The 23,080-nt window shown below is 43.1% G+C and overlaps 1 protein-coding gene across 11 annotated transcripts in view; it reads right to left on the minus strand.

The window, feature by feature from the left end:
- Positions 1-23,080, minus strand: part of Carmil1 (capping protein regulator and myosin 1 linker 1) — a 279,741-nt gene that overhangs the window by 36,560 nt on the left and 220,101 nt on the right. For all 11 annotated transcript variants that reach the window (XM_032884200.1, XM_032884196.1, XM_032884194.1 and 8 more), the window contains 5 exons: positions 21,737-21,865; positions 19,379-19,510; positions 14,507-14,682; positions 11,761-11,848; positions 9,009-9,158 (listed from right to left, as the gene is read on the minus strand). In XM_032884200.1, the coding sequence (XP_032740091.1) occupies positions 9,009-9,158; positions 11,761-11,848; positions 14,507-14,682; positions 19,379-19,510; positions 21,737-21,865 (675 nt within the window). The remainder of the gene's footprint in view (positions 1-9,008; positions 9,159-11,760; positions 11,849-14,506; positions 14,683-19,378; positions 19,511-21,736; positions 21,866-23,080) is intronic.

The raw sequence follows: 23,080 nt of genomic DNA on the forward strand, positions 1-23,080 counted from the left end.
CCTAGAGAAGAACTGCTCCTTCTGTGTAAGAATGTGTCCTTCACTATTTTTATCTAACCCACCACCCACCTACCTCTTTCCCTACCCCAGGGCAGCTTTTCTTCATAATACCAACTGCCTCGAAGGCTGCTGCATATGCTCGCCTCATCTCCTGTCCTTCCATGTCATCATAATGAGATGCACATAAAACATTTTTCAGCAGGAGTGCCACACAGTGGGTGCTGTGACCTGCTGGGCCAGTCACAACAGGTATCCCGCATCATGTGGGTGCACTGTTGTTGAGGATGCTGCTTGGTCTCTTGATTGGAGTGGGGACTTCCTAGGTGCTTCACTGTCAAGTGCCACTCCTCTCTGTCATTAACAGCCGCTCTGGGAAGTGCCACTTTCGGTCCATGCAGAGAGACTATTTTTAAGCAACTCCCAGCAATTCTTGCCTGGATTAGTGAGTTCAATGAGAGCTGTAAAGATGGATTATTATTTTTTTTACTGCTCTCTCCTTCCTGTATCTTTTAGCTGCCCTTCCTTTCTAAGCCCCTGTGACCACTCCTTTCTTGATATATATTTTTTGAAGCATTACTACGAACATGTGGGTTTTTTAAAAATTAATTCAGTGTATAATAAGTCTTTGCAATTGCTATTTTTTTTCTGGCACTCAGTGTCCCACTGGGGTCCATTCAATCTCCCCTGCGTGTCCTTTGAGATGGTCTCTTTGGATATAATACCAATTCCTATCTCTTTGATTTAAGACATCCTTGGCTGACCTTGTACTTCTCTGCTCACTTTGAAAATGGATACAGGTAACCCCTGTTTAATGAACTACGTGAGAAACTGAAGTATTCTCGACTAGATTATCTGCTGAGTCAATGCTCAAAGGGAAGCTGAATCTGTTTGTAGCTGATCTATAGCCTTAAATGTCTAACCTAATGCTGCCACATTTGTACTTGAAAGTCATTTTTAATGCATCCCTGTCATCAACAGTCAGAGGTAAAATTAGCTGAGAAAAACAGATGTACTCTTTCTTTGTTAACTGTTGGATGGCATGGAGTACGTCCCTTAAACCTGAGGAGGAAGCAGAGGGAAGCGTCAACTCTGAGAAAGCTGCAGTAAATCAGGGGACCAAAGAAGGAAGGGTAGGAGATGAGGCTGCACCATGTCTCTTCCGGACACCATTAACTCAGCTCTGCTCTCATTAGCTCTCCACCACGGTCTGCTTTCACCTACACATGAGCTGGTACTGTAACACTCAGACACACACTCTGGGAATGGTACTGGCAAGAGCTGTCATTGTAGCACAGTGGGGTGCTGTCTTAAAGTTGAAACTTTCCTTATTTTTTTTTGATCTACCATTACCTGCCTACAATGCCCCTTTCTCCCGGGAGCAGGAAACATTTCACTTTTTATCCACTCTAATCTGATTAATGAACCCAAAGCAAAATTTCACACTTGAGTACTCTCTTTACAAAGGAATAGAATATTTTTCTTAATATCAGAAATAAAAGGAGGAAAGAAATAAATTATCTGGTACTGACTTCAAGAAACTATATTTGTTGTTGCTGCTTTCTAGAATGGATTCTCATTGTAGCCTAGTCTGGCCTTAAACTTTCCACATAGCTGAGGCTGGCCTTGAACTTCTGAATCTACCTGCTTCCATGTCCATAATGCCGGAATTACAGGCACATACCACACTGCCTCAAAGCAAGTATCTTTAAGCAAGCAGTAATACAGATGGACACAGGGACATGATATGTACTAATGGGTCCTCTGCTCCTATGATAGCACGGTGAGAGAGAGCAGAGGAATCCTTAAGAGCTTCGCTGTATGGTAAGATGGCATTGCTGCAGCCTCACAGAAGCTGTTAGCATCTGCTCTCATGATAGTGAAAGAACGAGGAAAACCCTACTGAGTATCACACATATTAAAGCTACTTAATTTAGAAAAATCCATTTACCATGGAAGGCAAGAAAAAGGAGGTTAGGAGAACACTTCTACACTAGTCTCCAGAATAGACTCCAGTTTGGTGACATCATGAAATTAGCTCTTTAAGCATGTCACAAGATAACTGCCAACAGTGTCAACGGAGAACATGCTAAAACCTACAATAGTTTACTTCCTAAAAAAATAATGTGGGTGGGGAAATGGTGCAGCAGGTTTATAAAGACTTAGCCACTAATCCTGAGGACCCAAGCTCCACCCTCAGAGCCAATGAGGTAGAAGGAGAGAGCTGATTTCCCCTGACTTTCCCTGTAGTTGTGCAGGGAGGGAGAGGGAGGAGGAAGAGGGAGAGGGAGAGGGAGAGGGAGAGGGAGAGAAAATAGAACAGTCAAACAAACTGCAGTGGTACCAAGCAGGAGGACTTTAGGCTTGGTGAATGGAGATTCTGGGCAGAAGCTACAGGCACCACCTAGTCTCACTACAAATCCCATGGGTCCCACTGTTCTGAGGTCAAGACCTCAATTTTCTTCATTCTAACTCTTTATCCTCAAACAGTGCTTTGCATAAGTATGCCTCACCACCTAAACTTGGGAAACCTGGTCTGTTTTAGAAACCAGAATATTTGCTATTTGCTGTTTGCTGTTTGAATCTGTGGTATTTGTGCATGATGCTTGTATGTGGCACATATGCTTACGTGTGTGTGTGTGTGTGTGTGTGTGTGTGTGTGTGTGTGTAGGACAGAGGTAAATACTGGATGTCTTCCTTAATTGTTTTCTAGCTTTTTAAAAACAATTTAAGACAGGGTCTGTCACTGAATCTGGAGCTCAATAACCTGGCTATCCTGGTTGGCTGGCAGCCCCAGGAAGCAGCCTGTCACTGACTCTCCAACAGTGGTGTTCATATGTGGACTTTTATGTGATGCTGGGGCTTGAACCCAGGTCTTGTGTTAAGCTGAGCCAACTCCCTAGCTCTCATCACATTCATATTTGATTCCTTTACTTCCCTTCCCTTCTGATTAGATTCCATAGAGAGGCTCTGAAAATTATAGAGGCATTATTTGATTTACTCATATTTATTTTTGGTTTGTGATGGGGTCTCACTCCATACTGCAGGTATGATAGAATGTACCATGTAGCCTAGGCTAGCCTTAAAAGAAAAATATTAAATTCAATTTCTCATCAGTTGGCCTGTGTCAGCCAACTAAACACAGTGATCATTTGGTGTGCACATCCCTGCTGTTTTCATAACTTTAGAGCACTTTTTTTTTTGATGCAAAAGTGTGATAAAGTTTCTTCTGAACTACAGGTTAGCCTTGGAACTTGCTATGTAGCCAAATACAGTTCTGAACTTTTGAGCCTCCTGCCTCCACCCCCTAAAAACCAGGATTACAGGTGTGCACCACCACGCCTGGCTTAGGAAATAATTGGACAGAATCTATTTTGCCAATGAGGGAATGTCAAGAACACAGTGATATTGAACACTATTTTTCTCTGGATTTGAACTTGTTTAAAATGAGCTCAAGATTTATAGCCAAGCTATCGTGAGAGAATGGGTAACTTTTCTATGGAACATACTTCCCATATATTTCCAAGGATATTGGTTTATAGAAGAAAATGAGGGACTTGGTGCACACGGGTGCAGTCTCTTTTGTTCCCAGAAGAGGGCTTTATTGAATCTCCAAAACTTAGAACTTCCATATCAAGTAACTGCTCATGGGGGTTGGTATTGGTTCCTTTAGCTCTTTGGGTGAGGGGCCACAAAGTACATAATGAAGATCTGTGTTACAGCCACCAAAGAGAATCTGAGCATGGTAGCTAGACAAGAGCCTGTCTCCAAGTACACAGAGGGCAAAGCGGTTGGGGCGTATATCTGCAGAATGAATTATATGGGTGTGGTGACCACTGAGCCGGGAGCCCTGTCGTTAATTTCCCACAGACCAAAAGCTCACTGGGGCCTTGTAAGCATTTTGGTGGACATCAGTAACATCTGACTCTGCTCAAACGTGTCTCTGCCAGCCCACTCCCCCACACCCCACCCTGGCACGACAAGGCCATGTGTGATGAAAATATGGCTTCTGTTTTCCCTTCCAGCCTCAACAAGCCTCTTTACTCTTGTTACACTATAATGAACAATATTCTGTCTCCCTCTGCCAACCTTCCAGCTCTCTCCTGGGTTACTTACTCATCCTCTTCCCCAGCACCTGTTTTGCCAAATGCCAGGGTACCACGAGTAGCTGTGTACCTGGTACAATGCTTAGAACCTTCCTCCAGGAAGCCTTCCTTGACAACATCCCTCCTCTAGTAGCCTTCTGTTTCCATAGCAACCAGCACTCTTCTCTTAGAACATACTGTCCAATTGTATTAATGAAGAATCGCTTCAGTTCAAAACTGACCATGGGCACATTATATATCTTATAGATAGATTTAAAAAAAAAAAATAAACTGAGATGAATTAAAAAAGGAAATTAGAATTATGGCTGAATACCTCAAGCAATACTACTTAAGATGCTAGCTGCTTTTTATAGTCAAACACATCCCTTCTGCTATCAGCTTTTAAATTGGTAATACTGACAGTAGGTTCCAGCAGGGGCACAACTGTGTCTAAGGGTACAGAGTACACTGCAGGGAGTCAATGCCTAGAGTTGCTATGAGTCTATTTAGGAGATTATTTTTTAGTGTGTGGTCTATGTATATATGCTCCTATGTGTGCAGAGGCCAGAGGTTGATGTCAAATGTCTTTCTTTATATGTTTCTATATATGTCTATATATAGACATATGTCTCTATATGTTTCGATATATGTTTCCATATGTTTTGAGCAAGAGTCTCTCTCCCACCCTGGAGTTCAACATTTCTGCTCAACTGGCTCATCAGCAAGCCCAGGGATGCTTTGTTTCCAGAGCTGGGATTACAGAGGTGCACTTCGATGGCCAGCTTTTTGAGATCTGATTCAGGTCCTATGGCTGTTCAGCAAGTACCTTACCCTCTAAGCCATCTCAGCTCCACGTGCCTCCTATATAAGGAAGCCTGAAATAAAGTAGGTAAGCATGCATGACAAATTCTCACACATGCACATATGCACAACTGAAATAGACACTTGATGTAGTTCAATACTATGTTCATACTTTTTTAAAAAAATGCTTTTTAAGATAGATCTCAGTTGCTACTATGTAGCACAGGCTAAGACTCAAATTCACAGCCATCCAAATGTTTCAATTGCGTGCATGAGTCACCACAGCCAGCTTGTTCACATCTTGTGGTTCATACCATGTGTGTGTGGCACCGGGGACTGAACTTGACCTTGTACATGATAGGCACTCAACTGCATCCCAGCCTGCTTTTGAGTTTTCATTTAAAGACTGGGTCTTCTTAAGTTGTCCCAGCTTTGAACTTACTCTGTCTTCCAGGCAGGTCTTGTTCCTCCTGACTCAGCCATGTTCACGTCTTTTCCTGCTTAGTCATAAATCCTTCTCATAGACCTTACAATGGAAAGGAAATGCATGCAGCCAGAAATAAAGCCTTTTTCTGTGACTGCATATCAGTGGTACACGTCCATCTTCCAATGTTTAAGCAAATCCTGGAGTTGAAGTTACTTGCATGTCAGCTCCTAGATTTAGCCAAATTAGCACTTCAGATGGTGCCCTTAATGAGGTAGCCTGGTTGGAAGCTAAGACTATCTGGTACACAATAGAATTTCATAAATAAAGAAATGGGTCTGGCCTTTACTTTTGAACCAGAGTTTCTGACAGTTCATTACTATGTAAGACTTGACCAGCAAACAGTACTTCTGCTTCTTCCCCTGGGCTATTATTTTTATTTTGTTTATTCTGAAACAAGGACTCCTGTAGCCCAGGCTGGTCTAGAATCCCCAAAGCTCCCTTTCCCTTCTAAATGTTGGGATTACAGGCACGTGCTACCACACCAAAATCCTGGCTTCTACTGAGGGCCAACAGCCATCTCCCCAGCTTCTCCTTCATCCATGACTCAGGTAATAGGTCTCCATCAAGGACCTCCCATCTCTTGATAAGCACATCCTTTCACCATACACTGAGTTTATTCTTGGTATCTACAGACAACCCTTTTTCAAATTTAAATATTGTTTCATTCAGAACCAAGACAGCTTGGTATTTGAAGCTGTGCCTCAAAACAAAAATAAAACCTTTCTTTTTCTCCCCATCTCTCACTAGGTATAGTGGGTACACAATGATAACCCAAGCATTAAGAATGTAGAGTTGGAGGACCAGGAGTTCTAGGCTAACCTGGACTACAAGACAGCTGGTCTCAAAACACACAATAAAAAGTGCCTCTATTGCAAGCTAAAATTGAAGCCCATCCCCCCTTTGCCAGAGTGTTTTCACAGCAGTAGAAACGAAACTAAGCCCTGGGGCTGAGTCTTGGGGTAGACTAATGGTTACACCTTATCAGAGTCCACTTTCTAAAGTATTACCCATACAGAAAAAGGCTATCACAGAATAGAACTGAAGAGAGGAATTTAACAATCATGATGTGGACCAACTTCTGTGCAAGTTAACATTAGTGCAGCTGATTATAAGAGATGCGCTGACCACAGCCTGTGGTTTTCAGCCTAGTGAACAAACCATTTAACTAATAACTATTGGAGTTGAAGACATAGGTGGCTCAGACATCCTCAGAGCACAGAGACATGAGTTCAAGTTCCAGAACCTATTTAAAAAACCAAGCATAGCAATGCAGAGCTGTAATCTCAGGAGGCAGAGACAGGAGCCAGCAAGCACCAAGCCCCAGTAGGAGACATTGTTTTAAAAGACAAGGTAGACAGTTCTGAGTGAATGACCCTTGAGTTTGACCTCTGGCCTCCATATACACACACATATCTACACAGATATGTGCTCACATGTGCACGAGCACACACAAGGAGAGAAAGAAAAAGCACCAACAAAAAGCTCACATGATGACTTATGCCTGCAATACAGCAATGAGATCATTGGGGCAGGAGGGACAGAAGTTCAAGGTCATCCCCCGGTTTACAAAAGTTGAAGGTCCAGCCTGGGCTACAGGAAACCTAGTCTGAACTTCCACACACACATGAACTGCTGGTATCAGAAAATGAGGCAATTAAACTAGTTTTAAAAAATAGTATCTTGACCAGGTCAAGTATATTTTCACTAAATTTTAGACTGCATTCAGTAGCTTAAAATTATATATTGAATTATACGGCTGGAAAGTACTGAGGGAAATAATTGCTGCTTTATGGTTGGAGATGGAATTTGCAAAGCGGTATTCTGGTTAATTCATGCCTGCTCCAATTCTCCAAGCACATCACAGTAGGAGATGAATGGCTCTTCAGCAGGAATGTCTCTTTTGATTCTGAACCTGTCTGACACTTATTAAAATAACCGAGAGAATGGGAGACAATTAGTTAGCTGATAACACTGAGCCCAAGCCTAGCCTCAGACACTGGCTTCTCACCTCCATCCCAACCTCCTGGCAGTTTTAATGGTATTATATTAGAAGTAGTCACAAATTAGGGATAATTAATCAGTAACACAAGTAGCACCCTTCAAACCCTGAATAAGAAGCCCAGGGAGAAAGCAAATTTGGACAGCAAATACATTATTTACAGATTTATTTTAGTGTGTGTGTGTGTGTGTGTGTGTGTGTGTGTGTGTGTGTGTGTGTGTGTGTATACACATGCGTGCGCACGCCCATGATGCTTGGACATACTTGTAAATAACCAAGGGGGTTAGAAAAAGGTGTCACATTCCCTGGAGCTAGAATCTATGTGGTTATGAGCTGAGTGCTGATTTTATTTCTCTAAAAGAGCAGCTAGCACTCCTAATCACTAAGCCACTCTTTCCTCTGACATTGTTTCTTCGTATTGGGTCTTTGTTTTTTTGTTTTGGTTTTTTGAGACAGGGGTTCTCTGTATAACATCTTTGGCTGTACTGAAACCTGCTCTGTAGACCAGGCTGGCCTCAACCTCACAGAGATCCACCTGCCTTTGCTTCCAGAGTGCTGGGATTAAAGGCTTGCTCCACCACATCTGAGGAACATCAAAGCAGGCTATGGTGAGTACACTTAATCGTTTCAGTGCTTGGGTAGCTGAGTCAGGAGCACTACGAATTCAAAGTCATCCTCCACATATAGGAGTTTGAGATCAGCCTGGGTTACTTACACCCTGCCTCAAAAACAAAACAAAACAAAACAAAACAAAAGACCACCACCACCACATCACCACCACCACCACCACATCGCCACCACCACCACCACATCACCACCACTACCACATCACCACCAACCACATCACCACCACCACCAACCACATCACCACCACCACCAACCACATCACCACCACCACCAAAGAGCATTCTTTGCTTGAACCTTACAGTGGCTTATATCTGTAATCCCAATCATGAGGCATGAAGACTGCATGACTTCAAGGCTAGCGTGATATATTTAGTCCTAGGTAAACCTAGTCTATAGAGAAAGACCTTGTCTTAAAACATCAGACATCAGGACCACCACCAAAACAAAAAAACAAACAAAAACCAAACCCTGCCCTTATGGGTTCAGGATGTTTCTTAAGTTTTCAGTCACTCTCTTCTTTCAGCCAGAACCTAAATTTAATAGTTGTTAGCTGAGTACTGGGTTCTTTTTTTCCCCCAATGAGATCGATGGTACATGTTATGTTCTGTGATCTGAGAAGGAACCCTTCAATCCAAATTAATATAATGTCTATGACTAACTTAGAGCCCTAGCCCTTGCCTAAGTACAACTGCTAGTGTTGGGTCTTTACAGAAACATAAGCACTGAAATTGAAAGTAATAGGAATTAGAAATCTAGAGGCCTTCGGTCCTTGAGGAAGACTCCTTCTCACTTGAATCATCCCGAATGGTTCCATCCGGGAGGCTGTGCATGCCTTGTCCTCCCTATATACCAGCACAACAAGTGTGTTGTCAGAAACAGGGAGCAGCTTCCTGTATGTGGACCTGGATGGCTCTCTCTGTCTGACACATGTCTGTTTTCAAACAGTGAGACTTGAAAAACCCACCAGGGGCACAGTACATTGGGCGTGAGATAGGCATTCTCAGGGCCTTACCATACAAGTGTCTAGGTCTTCCAGCTTCTCCACCTCGGTGAGATCCTCAACCGTAAGTATGGCCCGTTTCACCGGCTTTTCCTCCACCAGCTCCACCTCTAGGTCCTCTCGCTGGGGAAGGCTCTTGCTTAGCCTGCTGAAATGGTTGGCCTAGTATCAGGAGAGCACACAGAGAAATTAGTGCTGTACAGTACACCTTGCAAGTCTCAAGGAAAATTTGTTGTTAAGTGATTAATTAATTTAGCATTTTAATTAATTTTTTTAATATGTGAGAACGCTGTTACTGTCTTCAGACACACCAGAAGAGGGTATCAGGTCCCATTACAGATGATTGTGAGCCACCATGTAGTTGCTAGGAGTTGAACTCAGGACCTCTGGAAGAGCAGGCAGTGCCTTTTAGCATTTTAAAAACAGGTCTTACTACCTAGTCCTACCTGATGTAGACCCTCCCTGCTGCTTTGGCCTCCTCTCCTTGAGTGCTGGTATATATGTGAAATATAAGAAACTTCATGAGTGCAATTATCAGGACTGGCAAGATAGCAGGTAAAAGCACCAAGACAGATGCTTTACCAAGGCAGGTAAGTCAACTCACCCTTACCGCTATTCACTTTCCACATGTTGGAAAGAGAACAGACTCCAAAAAGTTCTCTGACCTCCCTCCGTATCATGCCAGCACACTGATACACCCAAACACACCCAATAATAATATATTCTGGAAAAGTTCTTTAAAATTAATAAATGAAAATATTAATTCATTGAGAATAAAATAAGTATTTTTCTTTTTATTTATCTTATTTAATAGGAATGTTATTTTGTATCTAGTTGCTTAATAATATCTAATGATGATAAAAATGGTTCCAACCTTCACTATTTTTTAAATACTAAAAGGAATAACACTTAATAAGCTACCTTCTATTGTTTTTGCATATGGGGTAACATATTTGATGAGTCATTTATCCCATTTTTATGTTTTAGGAAATGTAGAAACACAAACAGTATGGACTGGAATGCGCTGGGTTGATTTAGACACCTGAAGGATGAAGAAGCAGCTGACAAACTCCACACAAGCCCATGACTTCCTCAAACTCCAGTGTGAGGAAACTAGTTGAGACCAGCTTTATACACTGCTTAATTTTTATCACCCAGACCAGCAGAACTGATGTTAAAACGAAGCTCAAGGCAATAGGACAGGATGGTGCAGATTGAGTTTCTGTTCATTATCAGGACCACCCAAGAATTCACCTGGGACTGTCCATGACTGAGCAGGGGAGTCTTGCCCTGCAGATGGGTGTCTCCTCCCACAGGCTAAAGGGAAGGGGAGCGCCCATCTCTCCCTGCTTCCTGTTGGTGGATGCAGTGTGACCCTCTGTCCACTCCTGCTGTCCTGTACCATACCAGGATGGACTGTACCCTCCAATCATGAGACAAAATAAACCTTAAATACTTAAGTTGCCTTTGTCAACGATTTTGTTACAGTAACGAGGAAGAAAATAATAAAGTACATAATTACAACATTTTTCAAGCTTAAAAAAAGAAAAATGATACTCTGAGTACATTCTTAATAAAAGGCAGAAAAGTGGCATTTCAAACTTCCCATGAAGGCCTCCTAGGTGGAGTCCAGCCATAACATCATCCAGTATTGGCAGTATCTTGGACCCGTGGGATATCAGTAAGATGTTTCTAAAATAGCATCTCCCAGGCCAGCAGGGCTACATAGTAAGATCATGTCTTTGAACAAATCCATTTGTAAAGAGCACGCTCTGCTGGTGACCCTGAACAATGAAGCGCCCCCTGGCTGCCAGGAGGTGAGAGTACAACTGCTTTAGCGGGATGAGACAGATTTGTTTTCCATACGTAGCCAATCCCTCACAGGTGCATGCAGATAGCACCCAACAATGAACATGAACATGTGCTTAAATAAATGTTGTCGTCCTGTGGAATTATTCTAGAAACTTCTCAATAACCCTTGCTGAACTAATGAATGTTCAGATTGGTAATGTGGTACTGGGCCAGCAGGGTCCACAGGCAACATTTGGAGTATGGCTGCTATAAATAAAATTGTCTTTTGGATTTTAAAGAATAGTCTTAGCTGTGTATTGCAGCACACACATTCTGGAGAGAGAGGCAGGAGAATCAGGAGTTCAACGCCATCTTTGGCTATGTTGAGAATTGAGGCTAGTGTGGGCTGCCTGCCTGCCTATCTATCTATCTATCTATCTATCTATCTATCTATCTATCTATCTATCTATCTACCTATCTACCTACCTACCTATCTCTAGCTAACATGAACATAAGAGATAATCTATTCTGAGGAAGGAGTAATGTGTAATAAGAGAACAAAACAGGAGGACTGCCTCAAGGTCAGTCTTAGCTAAAAATAAGACCAGTCTCAAAACCCCAAATCCATTCAGAAATAATTCTACCAGAGCAATAAGAGCATATTACAGTATGTAACTATAACTGTTTGTTTTAGACATTAGCTTTAACATCATCTACCCGAACCTTTGACCTCCATTTAAAACTGGACAAGATCTCTAAAAATGCTCACTTCTACCCCTGGTCATTCAATTCTAATGCATCCCAGGATGGATAGAAGAAGAAGAAGAAGAAGAAGAAGAGGAAAGAGGAAGGCCAGGCTCTCCACCCACCATGCTGCAGAGAAGACAGAGAAAAGACACCCCCCCCCCAACCCACACACACACACAAACCCCAGAACCCAAGAGAAAGTTTACCTCCTCACTCTGGCACTCACCAGCTTCCGATGGCTGTTGGAGAGAGAATCCAGGATCTCATCTACGATTCGGTCAGACAAGAACGAGGCCACTGTCAGCTTCACCTCACTATGAACACCAAAGGGCAGAGAAGCCTTTTAACTTGTATTGGGGGTTTGGCAGGGATAGAGATGGGGTGGGGTGGGGTGGAGGGCATATTTGAGGCTGAGCCAATAAGCCAACTGAGATTCCATCCCTGTCTTTTAAAATGGGATGGAAAGAATATGAGGACAAAACTAAGGATTCCCTAATGTAACTCTTAAACACAGCCATAAACACACTAGTAACTGGCACCCATTGTCAATGTCAACCCACCTCTGAATTTGCAGCTTGAAAGACTTAGCGGTAGAAATGTGAGATACCTGGATAAAGAGACACTCAATAGGAACCACATGGGCCATGTGGCACATTGCACCCATTAACAGACATGAGCTGGCCTGGACTCTGGAGGATTCAGAAAGTCTAGTCTGGCTATTAAGCCTCAGTTATTTCTTCAACACACACACAAAGACACACGTGCACACACAGCACATAAAATATTCACCCATGGAACCGTTTACACTGTTTCTGCTTTGACTCACCACTGTGCTTGGCAATGTTAAAAAGACACTGTAACAGAGACTATTAAAATTTTTAGTTTTGATGCCTCTCTATCTGACCCCAGACAATTCTCCAGCAACAGAGGAGGCTTATCGGTTTTAAGTAACAGGCTCAGTCACCAGGTTCCTTCCAGATGGCTCCTGTTAGTTAACATTTCAGCTATTCACAAGGCTCCACAATCCATGAGCTGAATCACCGGACTCCAAAGTACAAGTGTTCACATGTCCAAGATCTCCAGGAAAGGGTTAGGAGTCAGTCACATACCTTATTCTAGAGTTGTCTTCTGAGCTTAGCCTGCTTTTGAAGTCAATAACTTTTTATGTTTTCAGAACAGACAAATGAGTTGTCAAAAAAAAAAAATTGCTTAACCTTAAAAGCCGAGGTTGAATGTGTATTTGGGCAATAGGAAAATCTCTGTAAGTCAAGTGTGACAGTTTGTAATGAGACATTCCTACTCAGGATGGCTACTGCTGGGGGTGCAGGAGGGGGCTAACTCTGATGCTTTTGTAAATCTGCCCAGTCTGCTTTTTCTTTAGTTGAAACAAGCTCTCACTAATATTTGACTTGCTGATATTTAATTATCTTTAATTATCTAATACTTTAAAGCTGGATGTGACGGCTCACAATCAGAATCCCAAGACTTAGAAGGTTGAGGCAGGAGGATTGTCATTAGTCTAAGGTTGGACAAAGTACAGACAGACTCTGTCTAAAAGGCAGAAGAAGTAAGAAGAGGAAGAGGAGGAGGAAGAGGAGAAAGAAGAGGAGGAGGAGGAGGAAGAGGAGGAGGAAGAGGAGGAGAAAGAGGAGGAAGAGGAGAAAGAAGAGGAGGAGGAGGGAGGGGGGGGAGGGGGAGGGGGGGGGAGGAGGAGGGGGGGGGAGGAGGAGGAGGAGGAGGAGGAGGAGGAGGAGGAGGAGGAGGAGGAGGAGGAGGAGGAGGAGGGAATGACATTTAGTTAAACACATCAGAGATGTCCAGGTTGAGATTCATTCTGGTCTCACACCAAAAACATGGAACAGAGTCCTGTCTCCGCTTTGGGAGGACACTGGAATTTGATTATAAAAAAGCATTTCGTGGTTCACATTTACCATGCCTGGGATTATGTCTCTTTCTAACCTCCTAGGCTCAGTACTTCACACTTTTCTTTCTCCTTCTTCACTCTGAAGATGGGGAGGGATGTAGCACCAAAGCGAAGCCTTACAAATGCCACTGTTATTTGATGCCTCTGATGTCTTCTATCATGCTCATCTGAGTAACTTTTTTATTATTATTCACAAATAGGTAAAAGGGGAATCTTAAAATGCTTAGGAACTTGGTGTTCAGCCATCTCATTCCCTAAATAAGAAGCGGAATGAGAAGAAGCACAAGGGAGGAATGGACTGAGAATAATGGAGCAGTGATGACATCAGGACTCGGAATCCAAGCAGGTTTGTAATTACAGCTTCTGAACATTGAGATTTTGGCATACTCCTCAAGACTTTCCACAAAGATATCTAAAGACTGCAAAGCCTGGAATAAAGATATGGTAATAGAAAGGGAACTTATTCTAGAGGTATAAGGCAGGAGGATTGCTGTAAGTTTCAGGCTAGTCTGGGCTACAGTTTCCATACAGCTTAGGCCATAGACTGAGGACCTCTTATCAAAACAACCACACCAAACCAAACCAAACCAAACAAAACCCAAAAAACCCAAACACCCAAAACAACAACAACAACAAGAAGGACAGCAACAATACTGTCAGGGAGGGATGGGGTGGGGAGGGAGGGATGGGGTGACGAAAGGGAGGAGGACACATCCTCAGACTTCAAGACAGTGACTTAGAAAGTAGAAGCCAAATGCCAGAATCATGAGCTGGGAATTACAACATGTCCTCCTCCTTATATATACAACCCTTGGAGACCGTTAGGCTCTATGCTCTTAGGTAATCCAGACATCCCCATGGCAGGGTTCTTAACTGTGAAAATAACCTGGGCATTAATGCATAGCTATGATTACATACATTCTTCTCAGGCTGTGAGCCACAGATCTACACACTCCTTGATGGTAAAGCTACCAACACTATCCTGCCAGGAAACCTGGTCTGCGTCTCACATACCCCAGCTCCTTAGCTTAGTAACATGATGACATACCTAATTTTGTTAAGAATGTCAATTCCAGACTGTTCCAACAGGACATTTTTAACAAAGGTTCGTGGAATGGAAATCTTTTCGGTGCTGGCGTGGATCAGGTCTTGTCGGATGTGGGCTTTTCTCATGACATTGGGGCAGAGGTTCTCGGCCGCATCCACCATAGATTCTAGCAAACCCTGCAATATAGAGGAGGGACATAATGACAGAGCCATCAAAAAACAGAGGTGTACAGCACCAAGCCCTCAGAGGACAGGGCCGCCCTGCAGTGCAAAGAAGAGACTCCAGACTATGGCTCACTGGTAAACTCAAGGAATCACTTTAGATCGAGTGCTTGGCAGGACCAAGATGTCATTCGACATCTAAGGTATTCTGAGTGGTGCTGAACTTAACGCAAGGCCATGAATGAGAAGAATAAAACACACAAGTATCACTCTTGTTACAGCAGACTGAGCTCCAGGTCCCAGAAATCATGCTTAATAGATATAAACCCAAGAATTAGAAATCTCTAAAATACGTGTGCTATTTCCCAAACCACAGAAACCTCTAAGTTATAACAAACCATTCAATGGTTCTACCAAAATGCAATAGTAGAAAAAACAAAATCACTGGAAATGACTGCCAATTTTACTCTTCTAGAAGAAGAGCTTTCTTATTAGGTAAAGCAGTAGTTATAAAAGAAGAACAACAAGCTACAGGAATAATAGATGGAAACATTTATAGAGAATCCTATAAACAACCTTAACAGCAACAGGCAACACATGTGTACCCAGCCCTGAAGCCTCTGAGAAACGACATCGCAGATTCCACCCTCCCAGCATCTGTGAAGACAGATGGGAAAGATGGACAGGAAAACTGCTCAAGTGAGTTTCCAGTGATCACAGGTGAGGAATGTGTGTGCTAAGGAATGCCCAAGTTGAGTGCTAGGACTACACTGTGGAAAAGTCATCTGTGTTCCTGTCAGAGCCAAATTTGAAACTCAGTGGAATGACAACGGACAAAATTATCCACTTGTAACCCTAACACAGAGCAACAGGTCAAGGTGGCACTTCACGGTCTATGCCATAATTTCATCCAGGATGCTTTTCAGTCCACACAATACTCTGCAATAGCGCTGATTCTGATATGCCTACTTCATGAATAAGGAAAGTGGGCTCAGAGGAGGGAAGTGACTTGTTCAGGGGTACTCAGAGCTTCCTGGGATGGGGTAGGGATCTCCTGCCGATTTCTTCTATTTCCTCCTCTACTGTTCTCGTCTAACACCCAAGTCTGTCCAAACCACTGCTTCAGGACAGCAAGCAGCAACAGCAGCAGCAACATCAAACCCTAAATATTGAATAAGAACTCAAAAGAACCCTCTGACCCAATCAAGATCAAACTCACTAGAAATCCTCCTAAACCCACCAGGCCTTGGATTTTAAGTGAGTCTGACATTAACCAGTGAAGTTCTTCACCATTTAGCCTGAGGGACAGAAAAGAAGAAATTTCCAGTTCAAAATAAACATGTTAAAAAGTAAGGCCAGAAGGGAGAAAATAAGTCCTTACATTAAAACATCAAAAACAAAAAACCAAACAAAAAACACTAATCAGCAACAACAAAAAGAAACCAAACCACATGTATTCTCTATGACTGTCCCAGCAGTAACATTAGGAGGAGAAGGGAAGGGCAGGAGGCAAGATGTCTTTCTGGCGCTTGACACAAGCTGGTCCAGAGAACACATGGCCTCTGAAACCAGGAACTCTGCAGACCTTCACTTTGCCTAGGCATGATGAGGAAGCGTTCTGAACTAATAATTTTGAAAAATAGCCCAAGGAATTATTTGAAATTTTCTCATCTAATAATTAAAGCCCCCACCATTGGTTATGATGTAGCATTATCCTGATCAAATATCAGAGCAAAAAGTAATCACCATGGTTAATATACAACCTGTGCAAGGAACTGTGGTCCAGACAGGCAGTGGCCACCCTCAACCACCTTCAGAATGAATAAACTCAGGGTCTGAGCTAGGTCTGCCCCCTTTTCATTCTCTGCAATAAAAGCCTTTTTTTTTTTTTTTTTTTTAAAGAAACAAAATAAGAATTACTGTTTTTTCTTGAACACAACAGAATCCAACTACTTTAACTCTTGCTGGCATGGATACACTTACTTTAGAAACTCTGACAAACATGGACAGGGCTCCTCCAACAACGAAAATTTGCTTTTGGTAGTGAAATAAGGAATGATCCTTATAGCTTAGGTAATTCTAGAAATTGTACTTTAGTACACAATTTTAAGGAAATCAAAACGTAGGAAAATGTGACTTTCCCCCCTCAAACAGCAAATGTTGTTTTCTAGGTCAGTAGAAGGGAGAAGGAAGGAAGTAAAGGACCTTGGACATAGCAAGTGTAAAAAGGTCCATGTTTCAGTTGGGACCATTAAGAAGGAACACTGGATTACGATTCTCTGAATGAGGACTTGCTCTGATGCGTGACAGATGCTTGCAGAGGCAAAGACTTGAGCTTTACAAGGTCCAGGAATGTCATGTGAGTAGGGAGCAGGAAAAACACAAACACAGCCAGCACACAGGCTGCTGGGAGCTTGGGGGCTGGGGGTTAGAGAGAGGAGAGAGAAGGTTCTGGAACAGTGACAAGCAGAGCATTGGTAACATTCAATGAGGGTTCAGAAAACTCCTGGCAAATCTAAGTCAAGCCTCCTTGAAAAACGCTATCATCTATGTTATCTCAAGTGTCTCAATGCACATGCCTTTTACTTTGGATATTTTTGCCCAAGTCCCACCCATGAAAAATGAGCCAAATTTCAACCACTCTAGGCATTTGGGGGGACACAGGGCAATCCTCATCTCAGGCAAAATGAAAACCCAGCAATGTTGGAAGCTGTTTGACAAGAAAGGACCTGCGACCATGTTTCTTGCCAATTTAAATGACAGTCATTCTTAGAGTTGGAAGGAATTCTTAGAGATGCTCTAAAGAGTATGGTGTGTGTGTGTGGGGGGGGAACAGACGGAAATAGGACATTTCCAATAGAAAACACAGGGCTGGGTATGTAGCTCACGAATCAAATGCTTACACAGCAAGCATAAAGCCCCACGGCCAAGCTCCAGCACCATAAACAAATAAATACTCAAGCTCTACTGCGGTATTAAGGAAATAAAAACATACAGTAAGGTTTTTTTTTTCCTTAGCCCCTTATATTAAAAAAACGTTAGTGGTGTCATGCTGTACTCAGGACTGCTGAGAATACTGTAAACAAGCAGTTTCCTACCGCTCAGCCTGTTTGCAAATCTATACACAAGCATAACGTGCTTTACCCAGCAATGGCAGTTACATAAATTCACCCTAAGAAAACTTCATCAGAAATTAGAATGGGTCGCTGTGGTACATCTACATAGCAGAATGTATGTTTTAAAGTGGAAAAGATGCTTTCTTGCTACTAGAACTGCGCTTGTGACACTGACTCCTGTGTAAACGGTTCTGAGTCATCGGCATGGCATCGCCACGGAGACACTAAGACTTGATGGTTAGACAGAATGAGATGTGATCTCTGGATTTTGGTAATCCTTTACAAGTTTACTGTTGGTATTATGTAAGCATTTCTCAGAGGTTTTCCTGTTTTACAGTCAGAAAGAAGTAACAAAGTTTGCTTTTTATTCACAGAAGAGAGTATCTGCCTTGTACACTTTATTCCTTGTGAAGGATCCAAGTGCTGTTTACTACCAGGTGGTCTACAGAGACCCTGAAGCAGCCCACTGTTCTTTTCTACCCCTCTGTCTTTGTTCAATGAATATTCTAATAGCCACAGAGAAGTGAAATTCACACACTACATAAGTGGGTCTATAGGAGCTGCACAGAGAGATAGATGAATGCACAATGAGATAGGTTAATGCCTAAGAAGCCACAGCATTTTCTGCCTTATTAGCTTAATTTTCGGAGAGCAATTAGTATATTGTGAAAGTGCCACTCATTTGTGCCTTAACTCCTCCACTTGCTACAGAAGTTACACTCTCAGAAGCAAACAGATTAAGTAGTTACAGAAACTCAACGCAGCCTTGAAAGGCAAAAATCCTGAATGCAAAGTGTCTCTAGGACAGCTGACTTTTAGAAAAAGCTGCTCTTAGGTTACTCACACCCTCCAAAATCTTAGGGACCATTTAAACCACCTTTCAGTCAGTAAGCTAATAGCAGACCTCTGTTTATTTGGGGTTCCACAGCATCATTCTAAATAAGTCTGTTTATTCATCCCCAGCCATGCATGGCAAAGACAGTTGGCTATGCATCGACTGTCACATAAGTACAATATGTGTATGTAGTGTTTACACACAGTTCCCACCTCGTTTTCCATTCTCCAAACCAATGTAATAAAGTTATTTTCCCCAGAGCACTTTGTTTTTGTATCTTCTATGCGGAAATCATCCCCCTATTAGTAGCAACCAATCATGTTTAGTTCATTTAAAGACTTGCCACCAAAAATGAGATTTACTACATAGGAAAGCATTTTATTTTTTATTTTTATTTTTTTTAAGATTTATTTTTTATTTATTTATTCCATGTATGTAAGTTCACTGTTGCTGTCTTCAGACACACCTGAAGGGGAAATTGGATCCCATTATGGATGGTTGTGAGCCACCATGTGGTTGCTGGGAATTGAACTCAGGACCTCTGGAAGAGCAGTCAGTCCTCTTAACCACTGAGCCATCTCTCCAGCCCAGGAAAGCATTTTAAAACACATTAACTAGACTAGACATCATATTTACTTCCATCCCATATGTCTGACCAGTTAGTGTGCATATTATAAACACAGGCAGCTATAGTATGAAATTCCATCAAGCAGAGTTACATCATCATAAATTCATTCTCAAGATAACAAGAGTCACAGACCTTCAGTTGTTCATCCACAACTCTTGTGACTTCTCCGGCCATTGACTCCAGGATCTCCTGAATGGGACTGGATGACAGCCCACTGGCTCCTGCCCAGGATGCTCCGCCCACATGGTATAAATTTGGTAACAACTGGAAGAAAGATAAAAAGTGACCTCATTTCAATAAGCATCAAGACCACTGTGGAGTTATACAGAGGTAAAAAATATACTAGAGAGTGATCATTCATTCTCAGCCAAAGACACAGATAGTAAACGGAGGCCCATGTTCCTCACAGGCATGTTCAGCAAAACCCAGCAATGTTAGCATATTACCACACTGCCATCAGACACTGGCAGATGGCACAGCCATTACTGCCACTCAGTGACTCTCAGGTCACAAAGTCTGTTAGTGTCCTTTATACAGTCCTGTCTTTGTCTGCAATGTGAGGACTTTGTCACTGAAGATACAGGTAATTTGCCCCTTCTCTTTAGATACCAGTTGGCTGTCCCATAATTCCACTCAGTTCTGACACTCTGCCCAGACTATAAGAAAGGGCTCAGACCAACAGGGGTATGTCACTCAACTGCCAGTCACACATTCTAGGTCATCACTGGTTCTTTAGGACAGCTGATTATAAAAATGTCACAGAGGTCCCCACCTAGCCCTCAAGTTTAATGACCTGTGGGAATGCCACACTAATCTCAGGAAAACACCTTCCTTACCACAAACTGGCGACACAACCCAGACAGTGAAATGGACTCACCTTGGCAGGCACAGGGATGAGAGTGTCACCCCTGGTTTGAGAAAAAGGGCTCTGCAAGGGCTTGATGGAGAGGGCTTCCCTGCCATCTCCAGGAATACCAGCTTCCAAGCCCCTTGATGGCACTAAGCAAAAGCTATTTGAACCCATTTTAAGAATCCCTGGAAGTTGCATGAGCGGCATGGCGATGGACCCAGTCTCCAGCCCTTCCCATTGACAGTATGTGCACTTGACAGAAGAGCCATCCTATGGTCAGCTCCTCCAGGTCCTCAGTGGGATGAACACTGCTGTGTTGAAAAGCTTTGGTTGTTAGCAGCTAAAGATGCTACTATCACCTCCTTCGCTCAGAATGTTCCAGGAATTTAGAGGCTCTGTGCCATGATCCAAGGATATATTATTACCACATCACAGCAGTATTGGCTAATAAGCCAAAAAGTACAGATACAACCCACAGACCCTAAAAGTTTAGTGAGCAGGAAGGCCCAAATGAGGATGCTTCAATCTCACTTAGAGGAAGAAGCAAAATAACCATGGGAGGTATAGGAAGGGAGGGACCTAAGTGGGAGAGGGGACGGGGAGGGAAGGGGAGGAGAAAAGGGGGCAGGATCAGATATGGGGGATCAGGGGAGAAGCCCCAAGAGCCAGGAGAATGAATTAAAATATGCAGCTGCTGGGGGAACCTCTAGAAGTTCCAGAGACCTGGGATGTGAGAGGCTCTCAGGACTCAATATGGGTTACCTTAGCTGAAATCTCCAACAGTGAGGATATGGAACCTGAAGAGACCACCTCTATTAGACAGGGCCTGGTGGAAGAATGGGGACATTAACCCACCTTCAAAATTTTTGACCCCTAAATTGTTTCTGTCTAAAAGAAATGAAGGGTGAGAAATGGAGCAGAGTTTGAAAGAATGGCTGACCAGTGACTGGCCCAACTTGGGATCCCTCCTCTGGGTGAGAAACAAACCCTAACACTACTGCTGATGTTATGGTATGCTTACAGACAGGAGCCTAGCATGGCTGTCCTCTGGGAGGTTCTGCCCAGCAGATGACTGAGACAGACGCAGATACCCATAACCAATCACTGGACTGAAGTAGGGGACCCCTATGGAACAGCTGGAGAAGGATTGAAGAAGCTGAAGGGGAGGGCGACCCCATAGGAAGACCAACAGTATTAGCTAACCTAGACCCCTCAACGCTCCCAGAGGCTAAGCCACCAACTAAAGAGCATACATGGGCTGGTCTGAGGCCCCTGGCACATGTGTAGCAGAGGACTGCCTGGTGTAGCCTCAGTGAAAGAGGATGCATCTAATTCTGTAGAAACTTGATGCCCCAGGGAGTGGGCATGCCCAGGAAAGGGGAACGGAGAGGGTAGGGGGAGCTTCTCAGAGGTGAAGGGGAGTGGGGATGGGGAAAGAATGCTGGGAGGTGGGCTGTGGAACAACATTTGGGATGTAAATAAAATAATTAATAATGGTAAAAAGGAAGAGAGAGAGAGAGAGAGAGAGAGAGAGAGAGAGAGAGAGAGAGAGAGAGAGAGAGAGAGAGAGAGAAATCAGTACAGGAACAAACAGGACAAACACACTACCAGCATCTTGTGAATCCCGAGAAGAAACTCACCGTTTTAGAATTCTTAGCATCTCGCATGAGCCGCTCTGCTGCCTTTAAATCCTCCTGAATAGCATCCCCTACACAGGCTCGTAAGGAGTTGAGGTGATCCTGAACCTTCACACATATCCGGTCAATCATCTGTGCGAAGCAGAGGAGTATCCGAGTTGGTGCAGAAAGGAAGACACAGAATGGACCATGAAAATTCAAGAGAATGAAATGTGTGAGGTTGAAAACATCTTGCTGGTGTCCTCCAGGAAGGTGCTTAACTAACTATTAAATTAGTCTAACTATATATGCAAGAAGCCAATGGCACATTTAACTCCAGGAAAAGACGTGAGACATTGTAGTAAAAGATACAAGGCATTTTTTTTCTCTCCCTTAAAAAGAATACTGTGTAATGAATCCTCTTAATGATCCAAATCTTGTAGCTCCCAGTGATGTTCTGCTAGACAGCGATTCTCATTAACTGTCATTGAGTGCCCTGTGTGTGTCAGATACAAGGAGGGGTGCTGAAGAAACAAAACAGTGTCTTACACATTTCCAGGACTAGTGACATGACAATAGAATGCTGACAACCGCCAGTGGGTCTCAATTGTATAAAAGCCAAAACAGCCTCTGGAAATTGACAGCTTAAAAACTCTATTATATAAAGTGCTTCTCTTTATAAATTGAAAACCACTAAAGCACAGAAGCAGGTTGGGGGCCAGGGGCAGAATGCTAGAGATGTAGCTCGGTTGGAAGAGTGCTTGCCTAGTATCCGTGAAGCCCAGGGTTAGATTTCCAATACCATATAAACTAGTCCTGGTGGCACACGTCAGATATCCCAGGGCTTGGGTGGTTGAGATATGGGGACCTGGAGGTCCAAGCTCATCTTTGGTGACAAAGCAAGTTGGAGAGCAGAGTGGGCTGTCAGAGACATTGCCTCGGTCTGCCTCGGTCAATAAAGGAGTGATGTGCCCTGCTGTATTAGCCTAAGTAATTCCACCTAGTGTCTATCCCAGCAGCTTTGCCTCACAAGTACTTGAATCATTTACAGTGGGTCCAAGAGTGAACTGGAGAACCCAAAGGAAGTAGCTAGGCAATGCCTGTAGCAGAAGGTTAGAATATCTTTTTTGTAAAATCTGCCTTGGGACACACATGCTCTGGAGTGTCCCACTTCCCTGACCTCCCAGGAGTAGTGGATTACCTCCTGTGGTGGTGGGTGTTATGTACCAGGGGAGTCTCCTGACCAGCATTTCACTCCTGGCCTTCACATGCTCTGGAAGCACGAGCCGAAATAACCTCTACTTTTTACAGTTAGGCAGGTATGAGTATGCAACAGGAAATAAGGTAGGAGCACAGATTCATCTCAAG

Source organism: Rattus rattus, chromosome 14, assembly GCF_011064425.1.
Source record: "Rattus rattus isolate New Zealand chromosome 14, Rrattus_CSIRO_v1, whole genome shotgun sequence".
Classification (NCBI taxonomy): domain Eukaryota; kingdom Metazoa; phylum Chordata; class Mammalia; order Rodentia; family Muridae; genus Rattus; species Rattus rattus.